Raw genomic sequence first — 14,499 nt, 5'->3', positions numbered from 1 at the left:
ATGGTGCGGTGCTGGGGGGGTCAGGCATGCAGCCGGGGACACACCCCCTGCCCGGCCGGGGTACAAGCGTAACTCAAGCCGCACATGAACAGAGACACCAGAGCCCGGGGGTACACCTGGGGAAGAGGACAGGCGGTCAGCATGGGGAGAGATGGCCCTTCTCCCCAAACTCTACTGACCTCCATGTCAGTGAACCCTACTAGTAGCTGGCTGACATGCACAGGGGGGCTGGCTGAGCACCGTGCATTTTGGGACCGTTTACAAACAGGTTCCCCCCGCCGCCGGCCGACCCACTCTCCCTTGGCACTCCCCGATCAGACAGACACACGCACGGCCGGTGAAACCCGCCAGCAGACCGCGGTCCGAGCGCCATGACCCGAAACTCCGTAACCGACCTGAAGCGAAAGCACCGTATTTCATGGACACAAATGCAGCACCGATCCGGGCGGAATCCCGGAGAGAATCAGGCACACAGCGGCTGTCTGAACGTGAGCAAAAGATCAAGTTTGAGTTTAACTTTTATATATTGCAAGTGACTTTAAAATGAAATGTGTACATCCCCAAGTGGAACACAAGACCCGAAAACCACAAACACACCTTTTCTGGCGTTCAATTTAAAACTATGTTATGCCTTAAATGAGTCTCGAGGCTGTATCTGCCGTTTTTTTCCTTTGTGTCAAAGGTTTTCATTATTCTGATGCAAACTGGTCCCAAATTCTTTTCCTTCCTCAATCAGCTCACTAACAGCAAGTTAGTCAGAATGGTCGGCCTTTTATGAGAAGATCCCTCACGTCCCTCCGTCGCCTTCGCCTGTACAGAAGAACACAGACCTAATAACCTGCCCTGGACGGGAAAGCCCCCACGACCAGGTGACGCTCACCTTTCCACTGTACAGCGGACCCAGGGAGAGCAGACATCCACAAACGGTGCGAGAAATAGCGCTTAACACGAAAGGGAGCATCGCAAGGGCTTCTGTTAGCGGACCAGCCGTGACACACGGCTAACAGCGACGTGCCTAACAGAGCCCCCCAGCAAAGCCGCACCGGCAGCGCACGGTCAAGGCGTCTCACTTCCGAGGACGATGGAAGCCGTCGCCAGGTCTCCTGCTGTGGGAAACTTGGCTGCTCCACGGGGGCACCTGCGCGGCGGCGCGCCAACGGGGGCACCTGCGCGGCTCCGGCGCTCGCTCGCTCACTCACCTGCGCGATCTCGTACAGCAGCTTGTAGTGTTCCTCCCGTTTCCGCAAGGAGCACAGACTGCAGCCCATCGTGGGCGAGCTTAAGATCCCCCACGGCGGAGCGGCAGCGGTGGCAGTGGCGGTAGAGCAGACGGGGAATCTCCCTCCACACCGGTGCTCTGTTTCTCATCAGTCACTCCGTGGCGAGGCTCTCTCTCTCTCTCTCCCCGGCATGCGCGCGCGTACACACTCACTCCAGCTTCCCGCGTGCCTGTGCGGCTGACTGGGAGAGGACTCGGCTTCTTCGCCAGCGGACCCCTGCACTCTCTCCCCTCCTGATCTCACACATGCACTGCCTGCGAGGCTCGAGCGTGCAGACCCCCCTCCTCAGTGGTGCAAAATGACTGTGTGGATTCCAGCTCATGAATAATGGCTCAGCCTTGCTGAATATTCATGAGGGGAGGCGGGGTGGGGGAGGAACCTACGAATGAGAGCGGTCCCTTACGCACACATAGCGCTGGGCATTAAGAACCTGTCACACCGACACAACGTTGCACTCTTTTATGCAAGGAGCAGATGTGTGGATTAAATGGCATTTACACCACTGTCATACACAGCTATACTAACAGACCATATCAGCAAATGCATCTTTTAGGTATTTAGTTACACACGTTACATCTACAAATGAAGCCTTCTTAACTGTACAAATTTGTGTATTATATTTTCTCTCTCTCTCTCTCTCTCTCTCTCACACACACACACACACACACACACACACAATGTATGCATATGTATATATGTAGTCTACATTGCCAAAAGGGGGACGCCCCTCTAAATCATTGAAATCGTTCCAATCGCTTCCATAGCCACAGGTGTATAAAATCAACCACCTAGGCATGCAGGCTGCTCCTACAAGCATTTGCGAAAGAATGGGTCACTCTCAGGAGCTCAGTGAACTCAAGCGTGGTACCGTGATGGGATGCCAGCTGGGCAATAAGTCTATTCATGAAATTTCCTCTACTAAATATTCCACTGTCAACTATTAGTGGTATTATGACAAAGTGGAAGCAATTGGGAACAACAGCAACTCCGCCAAAAAGCGGTAAGCCATGTAAAATCACAGAGCGGGACAACGCATGCTGAGGCACACAGTGTGCAGAAGGTGCCAACTGCCGGCAGAGTCCGTAGCTGCAGACCTCCAGACTTCGTGTGGCCTTCAGAGAAGCTCAAGAACAGTGCCAGGAGGACTTTGTGGAATGTGTTTCCGTGGCCGAGCAGCTGCATCCAAGCCTCACATCACCAAGTGCACTGCAAAGAGTCGGATGCAGTGCTGTAAAGCACGCTGCCACTGGACTGTAGAGCAGTGGAGACATGTTCTCCACTGAGAAGAGATGAATCATGCTTCTCTGTCTGGCAATCCGAGGGACGAGTAACTCTTAATGCTGCAGCATTCAAAGCCATTTTGGACAATTTCATGCTACCAACTTTATGGGAACAGTTTGGGGATGGCCCCTTCCTGTTCCAACATGACTGTGCACTAATGCACAAAGCAAGGTCCATAAGGACATGGATAAGTGAGTCTGGTGTGGAGGAACTTGATTGGCCTGCACCAGAGTCCAGACCTCAACCAGACAAAAAACCTTTGGGTTGAATTAGAATGGGGATTGCCAGCCAGGCCTTGTCCAACATCAGTGACTGACCTCACAAATGCTCTCCTGAAAGAACAGTCAAAAATTTCCATAAACACACTCCTAAACCTTGTGGACAGCCTTCCCAGAGGAGTTGGAGAGGTTATAGCTGCAAAGTAAGTCTTTGTATTAATAATAGGATGTCATTAATATTCATGTGTGTGTAAAGGCAGGTATCCCAATACTTTTGGCAATATAGTGTGTGTGTGTGTGTGTGTGTGTGAATATATATATATTATAATAAAAATAATCCATAGGTTGGGATGGAGAGATGGGTTAGGGAATAGGATTGTTTTGCTGATGGTGGAAGACAGTCTGTTTCCCTGCCTATAATGGTCCTAACTGCTAACCTGTGGGACACCATATGGTAAAGCCTGATTTGCTGAACTTATTAAAGGAAATTAGTTCCACACAGTGAGTCCTTCCGTTGTGGAGGAGACTAGGTCATATTAAACTTTAGACAATATTACTCTAGAAAATTGTGATACTTTAAAACCTAGAACAAATGCAAGAAAAACAACTCAACGGAACAGATCTTTGTATAGCACGTGTTAGAAAGTGTTGCCTCAAAGTGCTAATTAGAATTTCATTTTAACCTGTTAGAATGACAATAAAGGCAGAGACTCAGGCAACATTATCACTGACAAACGACAGTTCAAAGAATCAAACAACAGTCACTGACATACGACAGTTCAAAGAATCACACGACACCATCAATGACACATACAACAGTTCAAAGAATCAAAAAACACCATCACTGACATATGACAGTTCAAAGAATCAAACAACAGTCACTGACATACAATGCTTTAAAGAATCAAACAACAGTCACTGACATACAATGCTTTAAAGAATCAAACAACAGTCACTGACATACAATGCTTTAAAGAATCAAACAACAGTCACTGACATACAATGCTTTAAAGAATCAAACAACAGCATCACTGAAATCTGACAGTTCAAAGAATCAAAACACACCATCAGTGACATACAACAGTTCAGCCATGGAGTAGATGAATAGTGAATAATAGTCACAAGACAACAAAAGAAACTCTATAGTTTGATATAGGAGAGAAAAACCGGTGGGGGTCCAAGGTTACACCCACAGACATGCTACCACACATAGGAAGGTAAGAGGAGATCAATAATATGAGATGAGAAGAATGAAGAGCTAACAAATGCATTCTTGGTGTCCCTGAAGGGTGTGAAGCAGCACCTCCTTGATCTATGTAGTGTAAACATACCTGAAAAGTGCCTTCTCAGCTACAGAGTGTCAGCTCAGCCCCAGAGCTTTGACAGAGGTCTCTTTAAGAACAGTGTGATTCAGCTACAACCCCAGGCTCTTCACAATCTTGACTACTGGGACTACGGCAACAGCCTGTCAGTTACAATCTCCTGCAGCCTCCAGAAGAACTTCAGCACCTGGCTTCGTTGTGCCATTTCCTGTTTGTATCATGGATACTGTTGAATTTTAAGTATGGATACCTTTGCTGGCTCGGAGGGTAAGAACAGGGCTTCTAGTCTGACTCTGGCTCCAGCTCCATCCGTATGGTGTTTGCATGTTCTCTCCATGTTTGCCTGGGACCAGTCCAAAGACCCGCAGTTCAAGTAAACTGTTGACTCCAAATTGTGCTTGGTGCTGATGGGATTGGGTTCCCGTCAACAGTGTCACGTCAGGGTCAAACTCTTCCTTGTGTGTTACTACACTGTCACTCCACCTCCTCCTTGTTTATTTGCTTCCTGTCCCCTACAGATGACTGTCATCGTGATGCCACATTTCACCCACCGTGCAGCAAGGTACACCATGCTCAGTCTTTCCACTCTCCTGGGCCTGCTGGGCCATTGCAAACCCCTTCGTCCTCAGGGTATCATGGTTGTGTTTAGGCCCCTGAATTCCATATCTGCCCAAATATCTCGACCCTCCAGAGGTGTAAAATGCACACATACAGCTAAGGGAGAAAATGCCACAGATTGGCCGGAAGGCAGGATGCCAACAGAAAATGACCCGCGAAAAGGCATGTGGAGGCAGGGAGTCTGGTTGATTCAAGAGATGGGCTAACAGATAGTGGACGCCGTAAAATCCGTATTACTCATATAGCTGTATGTATTCTCCGGCTCTGCCGTGATATCTAACGGCTAAGGGGCAAGGCATACTCCCAGGAAAGGCTATGATCAAAATGGGTGAAGGCAGATTACAAAAGGTGTATTCCAACAGCGAGTCAGTGAGACACCGATAGGGGTTCCCAATGGTAGACGGGCATGATAAATAATTGAGAGAAAGTCCTCAGCTTTCAGTAGTGCAGATGATAAATAAAAAACGCTCACCATTTTCCTCCCAAGACAAGCCACAGGCAAGTTTTGTGGTCCGCTTAGCACGGTGTTCAGTACAGAGGCACTTTCACGACTGACATAAATTTCATATCCATTCAGAATATGTCACTGATGAAGATAACCGTTACTCCCCCAGTCCTGAATCTAAAAATTGCATGAATCAACCATTGTGACATCTGTCGCACTTGGACAGATACCAGGAAACTCAAGGCGGCTGGCTGTAACGACGTGGGCGACAACTCGGCTTAATAAAAATTCAATAATAATCAATCTAGCTTTGCTCTGGCGGTATTTACTTAGACTATTATTAAGGAGCCAGATATTAGTCAAGCTACCGTAGCACCAACAGAATATGTTTAAACGCACTTGGCTAACACATCGTTAGGCAGAAATCTTATACCAGGCCGTACACCCGAGTAGATCACCGTGTTACATTATGAATGGAGATCTCGCACCACTTTCAGATGTAGGGACTGACCAGAAATTCAGATGGCCCCAGCTTCTCACATGATGCCAGCCCATGAGCTGATCTTCAAGAGCATCTTCCCATGGGAAATTATTCCATAAGTCTGTCTTGAAGAACATCTTCCTATGGATCACCCAAACGTAGACCCGGAACTGAAGGTGCAGATACATCATGCCACACTGCTTCTTGTGGAGTCACCCAGTTATCCATGGTTCAGTTAGTTATTTCTTAACGATGACCGCAGTCAGTATAATTAACATGAGGAGAAGCACCAAACCAAAGGAACTGACATTTGGGTTTGCAGAGCCCGGACACCGAGAGGCCGCTGCTTTGGTGACGGCCCTCCCAGAACCACAGAGCTGCATCCTCCTCTGTGCTGAAGCTGCCTGCACTGCTGTCCTGCCTGTCACACAGGCTGCTGATTCAAAAGCAAATAAAATCAAACTTTGCTGGCCCAGCATGTCATACTTCCCTTTGGCGATGCATAATTATTAATGCGATCAAATAATTCATGCAAGTAAAAGTTGAACATAATAAATTTAGTGCAGAATAATACATCACACCAGCTTATTAAAATTAATCTAATAAATCAGTACTTGTGCACCTTTTCAGCAATCATCCCTGTGTTCACTTTTTCTTATATTTGTATTTTTATAATCCGCTTAATGAATGGAGGCTGAGGCCCAGAAATTTCAAACAGAATCCCCGATCCCCTTAATAATAGAAGAGTCCACATTTAAGTATGTAAGGAGAGTATTGCCACTGACACAATGATTATGGTTTATAAAATAGACCAGCAGTACCCCTCTGCATTAAAATGTCTTAGCATTTCATAGATAGCATTAGCCAGGTTCTTTGAAGAATTCCAACCCTACCTCCCAAACACCCCCATGATGCAACCAACTGAGATTTCAAATGGACAATGGGATCAAAAGCCCTGAAGGGAACTTTTAATAAAAATCTTGGGTGAAGCAAGATGTCTCACCCAGCTGGCTTTTAGCTCTGCGATCCAGGGACAAAGGAAATGCGGAGCACAGCATGCATTACAGGAGGGAGCCTGAGAGTGCGTCCTCAGGGCCTGTGTCACACAGTCGGTGATACAGCCTTCAAACTGAACAGGTGAACCTAAGTGCAAGGGCCATGTTGACTATGTCTACCTAGCATAAGGACATCCCAGATCTGCTATATACACACGACAATGCCCTGAACATGCTGACACAAATGAAGATCAAACCTGCAAATCATACTTTTGTGGAAACTTCTAGCAAGAGGCTGCACGCGACAGTGAAAGGCAGGAAGATGCTCTATACGCTATTGAAAGCGCAAGAAGCAAATGGTCACCGGAGGGATGCCAACGGTAGAAAGTAACTGCAGGCTATGACTCAGACTTCACCCTCAGGACAAAGCTGACTGCATGTCGCCTCGCAGCACCACTGGCTTCTCACCTTGTTCTCAGTTGCAAGTTTCAGCTCGACAGGCTTCCCTACCACAAAGTAACCTCACACAGTGTCAGCTTTAATAAGGCCCAGCAAAGATGGCAGTTACCCACAGTCCGCCGGACAGCTTCATATTGCGTTTGACCTCACCTACGGAGGGAAGAGGTGCCGAGGTCGGTCTTGATGACACCCTGGGGGTATTTTACCAGCAGGGCCCACAGATGTGTTAAAACACAAAGCTGCTCAAATAACAGCCATTAACAGGACCCCCCCTCCCCAACCCCCCCACATTTGTTGTGCATCTTCCTGGTCTGAACCTCATAAGAACCTTTGTAAACCTTTGCTCACATCTGTGTAGCTTAGATCTCATCTGCCAATATTCCGAATGCCTTCTTATTAACATAAGTCTAGAATAAACACTTTACAGACAATTATTCGATAAAGCTGCTGCCACTCGCTTGTTTTCACTCAAAGCCCCAAAGCTTGTTTAGAATTATGAATCCATGTAGAATCCACAGGCGACAGATGAAAACTCATCAGGCGGCAAAATACAGAGAGGAAGGTAGATCATTCTTCTTTTAATTATCTAAGTGGTTTAAGTGCAACTTGATCCTCCTGCAGCGACTTGTACTCCCCATCTTTCAGAAGACGACCTGACAGGGCGCCCTCTCAGCGTCTGTCCCCCCCAACATGACCTCAGGGCCAGCTTGCTGACCCAGCTGTCTTTGGCTGGTCTTCGTTGACCCCGCCCATTGTCTCGAGCTACAGGCTAATCCCAGTGTGCTCTGCGTGGCGAGGGCCAGATGTTCTCCTACTGTGTAGGCGAATAAAGGATCGTGCCACACAGAGTGTTAACCTGGCCCAGTGGAGAGCGATTTACCTGGAAGCAGGACGTTAGAGGAACGAGAAGGGATGCAAGACGGTAAGGAATGGACCAAAGCTCCATTTTTCCCCCTCTCCTCCAATCAGTCCTTCCTGATGGAGCTCAGCGATGGAAATGCAATCCTGGCTTTAAGGCAGGTAAAGGACTCGTCAAGCCAGTGTTAGGGGGCAATGCCGCACTAAGGAGCAATAAAACGGACATTAACCGGGACCTGAAGGCAAGATGGAGAGACAGGCTGCAGGATGCAGAATGGTGAAAGTTCTGCCGGTCAAAAAGCAAAGCTCAATGAGCGTTAGGTAAGCTGGAAAAGGAGACCCTGAAAAGCTACTGCTCTTCTTGATGGACACAATCGTGGGCTCACACCTTCAGGGCTATGAATTTGAGTCAGTTCATGTGGGTTTATTCTAGCAATGTCCAGTGTCTCCCCAAAAAGGTCCAGGTGGAGTGCTGAGATGGAATGTCCCATCAACGGTATCCTCTGCCCTGTGCTGTGTATTTCCCAGAATGCACTCCATGTCTGTAATGAGATGTCCACATTGCCTGTGGAGAGCATTCTATTTAAAGCATCCCCTTAGCTTCAGACAGTGAAATTGATTTCATTTCCTTTACCGCCTTCTTCAGACGCAACCAGGCAAAGTGAACGGCCACTTCTTTGATATTCTGGCCCAACAGTAACAGGCTGACAGATGTGGCCTGCACACTACTTCTCCAAATAAATTAGCTTTCATCACCTTCCACCTCATCTGGACTGGCACTGGGACTCAGGCGTCAGTGTATGAGAGCATAAACGAATTCCCACTACCACCAAAAAAAGAGAGAGATAATTTGGCTTAATCCTGCACATTTGTCATCTAAGCTTGTTTTATTTTTTAATGAAACAAGAGAGGAGCTACAGGAAGCTGCACAGCTGTCCACTCACACCTTTGGTGTCGTGGTCGTGGAACTCGCAGTATCTCAGGCCTGCTTCACTCTGCAGGCGGTATCATCCATTAGCTGATGTCCGGAGGGGCTACAGGGAGAGATTAAAGGGGGTAGAATGGCAGCCACACTCAGGACAGGTGACAGACAAAGACTACATACGTCCAACACCCAAGACATTGATCTGGGACTTTCAGTCACCTGCCAGGAGCAGCACAATCAATGCAGTCAATAAGCTCCAGATTGTAGAACAGAATTCCGCTCCCCGTGGCTGAGAAACAGATCTATAGCACAATCTCCCTGGAGGACAGGATGAGCACCGTGGTGCATTCTCACCTTCTAAAAGGGGAGCGACCACACTTTATGCATCGGAGGTTCTAAGTCAGGCATTTCACGGACCAAATCATAAAATTTTATAGTCCCTAGGCAAGGATTTCCTAAGCTATAGGCTGTCAGATTAAGGGTCGCCACTTAAAAAAACAATGATAATTCCCCTTGTGTTTGTACTCAGTATCGGAAAGAGCTGGCAGTAGCCGCTTCTGGGATAGAGACGCACAGTGCTACCGCATACACCAGAGACAGAGAAGTGATTTAACCGAATGGTGGCAACCCAACCATCGCTGCTGATGGGAAGAAAGTAAAGCCGAGTGCCAGTCTTACTTAGCATGGGCCTTCAACCAGAATGACGAAATTAGATCCAACAAAGTCATGTTGGTCTCTTGTCTGGAACACAAAACTACAGAGGAATGAAAACCAGTCATTCCACTGCTTCCCCAGATTGAATTTAACAGTTGCTGCATTTCACTTGACCTTGGGGGGAAACCAATTTGAGAGTCCTGTTCCGAGTGCTATGGGGTCTGGGCAGCAGGATTGAGTCATATGAAGGATGTGCGCCAAAGTGATTCCCTCCAAGGCTGTGACATTTCTTTTGTTCCTTGGGAAGACGAGAGGAACGGGGTAAAACTTTTTAAGGTACTTAGCAAAACGCAGCAGGTGCTGTGAATTAGCCGTGATCGTCAGAGACTGTGCGACTAGCAAAGGCATTTTATTTCATAGCAACTTCATTTTCATGCATCAAATAATCCAGAAAGCAATATATTCGTCCACCAAAACACAATGAAACGTGGAAAGCTGATGTGGCAGCAGCAGTCTGGGTCCGTACGCCATGATCATACAGCTACCCTCTAACCCCGCCCCCCCCACTCTGCTGCCTGTGTTATTTCAGAGTGAAATGGCTGGTTATGTCTTCCGAGCCCCATCTCGCCCCCCCAGCTGTCGCGTTTCCCGGCGATGTAACAAAGCCACGGGATAATCTTAAATTCCCACCTCGACATAATCCCAGCTCCATCGGCCTGCTGTTCTCCCCCCACATGTAAATCGCTCCACAATTATGATGATGCCCATGGGGCTGAAACCTTATTTTCTGCTTTTCAGATACAAGAGCGACAAACGTAATGGTTTTGAGTAGCGGAGCGGCGGTTTGGGGCACTGTCGCTGTACTGGCCCAAGGAGAAACAGACATTGGGAAACATATAAATGCAAAACATAGAATCTCATTAAAACAACACACTTCTCTCACCACCACGACTCTTACTTCTCTATCTGCTTCCCACTGCGTCACCTTTACTTTCTATACATTCATCCTCAGCTTGCATTGATGCATTAACCTGTGTTTAGATTTAATCTCCAGATGAAAGAGGAGACCATGAAAGGAACATGATGTAAGGCTGAGGCCATCCAGGGCTGGAAATTAAATTTGCGTTAAACAATCGGATTATTGATTGTTTGAAAAGAAATACAATGTCACAAGCGTGTCGCTTAACCCCTCAGGTCAAAATGCAAGCGGGGTCAGGTGACCTTTCTACTTTATATGTAAAGAGGAAGAAAAAGTATCAGCTTACAGCGCCCCCCCCCCCCCCAAAGCCACCAATGCTAGACCTCCATGAACCGTTGAAAATACTCCAGTCAATTGCAATGTGCACATTAGCATTAATTATAGTAAATTCTCTCATCGTATACGAACTGAGCAAACTGTAGTATATTTGGCCGCTGAATATTGTCTAGAAATGTAGAAGTAAAGACAGCTTGTCTGACCATCTGCCAAGGAAGCGAGTCCCTCAGCAGAGGAACAGACACCGATAGTGTGAAATGCTGTTATTTTCTGCTCCCAAGATCAGCGAAGCTAAAACACCCAGTGATAAGCAGAATGAACCTTCAGCTCCAGAAATCCTTACACTCAATCTGTGTTCAGGGCCCTTCTATCGCTTTAGAAATTATACCTAAAATATTTCATTGGTTTAAAAAAAATCCTTTATGGCTACATTCTAGAATACAGAGGCAATGAAATGACTTTCATGCCATTGCTATTAATGTACTGTATGCTACTTATGTATATGCACATATGTACATCACACTTTGCAAGTCTCCAGTACTACCAATACAAAGGTACAACAGCAACCACCACCACCAAAAACGCCACCCCCCACCTCCACGGGGTCTCGCTACAGGGCTTAACCTCTGCTCCAGGGATCCACTGGTACCCACCTGCCTCTCCAGGATGATCATGTTAATGGCTGCCAGGCCCACACCTTGCACAGTTACCACGACGATACAGGCAGGAGGTCACAGCGCCCCCTGCCTGCCACACTCACCAGGCCACTAAACCTTCTGTGAGGACGGTCACTGCATTCAGGGCTCTTTGAGACGACAGAGTGCTCATTCCTACAAGTACTTTCCCAAATGGGCTGTCTGGCTGCCGTCGTCATAGCGACCGTGCTGTTTGACAGAGCTTATGATGAAGAACCATTTGCAGAAATTCATCCACCAAAAAAAAAACAGTATCACTCAGCGATATGCTGGCTGGACAGAAAGGAGGATGTGTTTGCGGAAATGAATGCCCACCTCATCCAGCTGAATGAGATGGCACTGAAGTGGCTCTCTGCGTTCAGACTCACAGAAAATAAAGTTCAGAGGCAAGACTAGAAAGTGGATCTGCTCCATAGGGAACCACGGTCTGCTTGTGAGCCCCCCCCCCCCCCCCCCCCCAAGCAAGGACAAGTCACAACCAAGAGACCTCAATGGTGCCCAAAGCGTTACACCATCTTCCAGATTATAACATGTCAGTCTTCTTGAAAAATGCTCTTTGCAACAGTGATTATAAGTACCCGCTTTTACCACTCCTGCTCATGCATCCATAGATCTCGACCTTTCGCCTTCTCCTAATATGGCCAGGTCCAGCATTTACTAACAGCCCATTCACCAAATACGTCGTTGTTAGAGCGTTAGTCAGATGTCACAGCAAGGGGTCTGTGCAGGGTTAGGCCATGAAGAAAATGCCTTAGCAAAGATCATGAACTGTGACAGAAGCGGGTCCCTTGATAAGGTGCAGGGCTTTTAAATTCCTTTGTGAAACCACTGAATGTTACATTTATATGCTTTTCAAGACACAAAAATCAATATGTAGAACCAATGGGGAGCCACTGCAACCACCACCACCATGTGGCCCCCACCTGGATGATGCAGTGGCAGCCATTGTGCACCAGGACGCTCACCATGCAGTAGTGAAGGTGGTGAAGGGGCAGGATAGAATTTATCAATTAGATAAAGGGGACGATTAGGAGGGCAGATTTGATAGGACCACAGTGCCAGGACATCGAGGTACCACTCCTATTTGTTCGAAAGACACACGGGGATGTTTTATGACCTCAGGACAGTCAGGACACTTATTACTGTATCAGGACCAGGGAGTTTTACGCCTCATCTGAATGGCTGCACCATTTTTACAGCAGTGTCCTCATCACTACACTGGGACATTGGGATTCACACAGACCACAGGATGGGCTACCCTGCTGGACACAGTGTCCCCATCACTGCACTGGGACATTGGGATTCACACAGACCACAGGATGGGCTACCCTGCTGGACACAGTGTCCCCATCACTACACTGGGACATTGGGATTCACACAGACCACAGGATAGGCTACCCTGCTGGACACAGTGTCTCCATCACTACACTGGAACATTGGGATTCACACAGACTGCAGGATGGGCTACCCTGCTGGACACAGCGTCCCCATCACTACACTGGGACATTGGGATTCACACAGACCACAGGATGGGCTACCCTGCTGTACATTGTCCCCATCACTGCACTGGGACATTGGGATTCACACAGACCACAGAATGGGCTACCCTGCTGGACACAGTGTCCCCATCACTGCACTGGGACATTGGGATTCACACAGACCACAGGATGGGCTACCCTGCTGGACACAGCGTCCCCATCACTACACTGGGACATTGGGATTCACACAGACTGCAGGATGGGCTACCCTGCTGGACACAGCGTCCCCATCACTACACTGGGACATTGGGATTCACACAGACCACAGGATGGGCTACCCTGCTGTACATTGTCCCCATCACTGCACTGGGACATTGGGATTCACACAGACCACAGGATGGGCTACCCTGCTGTACATTGTCCCCATCACTGCACTGGGACATTGGGATTCACACAGACCACAGGATTGGCTACCCTGCTGTACATTGTCCCCATCACTGCACTGGGACATTGGGATTCACACAGACCACAGGATGGACTACCCTGCTGGACACAGAAACGCTCAACCAAGGCAACCAAGCCTTCCTAATTAGTCTCCCATTGAAAGAATGACCAGGCCCAAACCTGCTTATCTTCAGGTGGATAATCTAGTCCGAAGGGCAGGTGGCATGGCTGCTGGATAGGGACCTGAGCGTGGGTGCATGTATTTACCACATTGTGAAAGCACTCAAAAACAACAAAAAATGGCAAAGGTCCTGTATTCTGTATGGCTACTTATACTTAAGGTTAGGGCTAAGTAGGGGTTAAGGTTGTAGTTGCTGGGACTAAGGTCATGCTTGTAGAATTGAATGGAGAGTCCCCACAAATATATGAATTCAAATATGTATGTAGATGTGACATGTGTGTTTGCACATGTGTGTGTGCGTGCGCATGTGGAGGCTGCATTTGGGGGTCTTGCCAGAGACAGTCAGGTGACTTTGGTGAGCTGATTGAGTCCATCTATGCCTTGCTCTCCATGATGGGTATAAATCGGTGTTAAAATTGGTGTTTTTTCCTCCAGTTACCTGGAAGCCCCCTTAACCATTACAACCCAGAAACCCCATTCCTGACCCCTTACACATCTAAGCTTTCCTGCCCCACACCACATCCATTTGGTTTTCATTTATATTTGCTCTGAAAGGATAGTTTTCTGTATTTTATTTCCCAAAACAAAGATCACGTTCAATACTCATAACCACGTCACATGGGTACATCTGCTGTCCCAACTATAGAACGTTTCATAAAAGTGATTCTCAGAGTTCCTTTTTCCATTTAGTATAAATCTCTGCTGCAATCTGGTGTAGAACACAGTGCCGCGCACCTCAGGGCCTCCTGGGGCGGGGGTGGAGTGGCGGTCCTTGTCTCACACGGAACCAGAGCAAAGTGGAATCTCCAAAGCTTCTACCAGCTCCCAGAGGAAACCCACACACATTATCGAGTGCATTGGAAGAGCTTCTGATTCAGAGCAAGACAGAATATTAGCTACAGGTGAACTT

At 47.7% G+C, this 14,499-nt stretch overlaps 1 protein-coding gene across 2 annotated transcripts in view; it reads right to left on the bottom strand.

Moving 5' to 3' along the window:
- The window catches only part of LOC125739863 (PDZ domain-containing RING finger protein 4-like), an 86,511-nt gene that overhangs the window by 34,875 nt on the left and 37,137 nt on the right, over nt 1–14,499 (bottom strand). The window contains exon 1 of one of the 2 annotated variants that reach the window (XM_049010396.1): nt 1,200–1,581. The exons of the other annotated variant lie outside the window; for it this stretch is intronic. Coding sequence (XP_048866353.1) covers nt 1,200–1,268 — 69 coding nt within the window. The 5' untranslated portion in view covers nt 1,269–1,581. Of the gene's footprint in view, nt 1–1,199; nt 1,582–14,499 lie in introns of those variants that run through there. 2 annotated transcript variants of the gene reach the window in all.

The sequence above is a fragment of the Brienomyrus brachyistius genome, chromosome 1 (assembly GCF_023856365.1).
Source record: "Brienomyrus brachyistius isolate T26 chromosome 1, BBRACH_0.4, whole genome shotgun sequence".
In the NCBI taxonomy this organism is placed as follows: domain Eukaryota; kingdom Metazoa; phylum Chordata; class Actinopteri; order Osteoglossiformes; family Mormyridae; genus Brienomyrus; species Brienomyrus brachyistius.
Note: the sequence above shows the minus strand (reverse complement) of the source record. Positions and strands in the feature narration are given on the sequence as shown.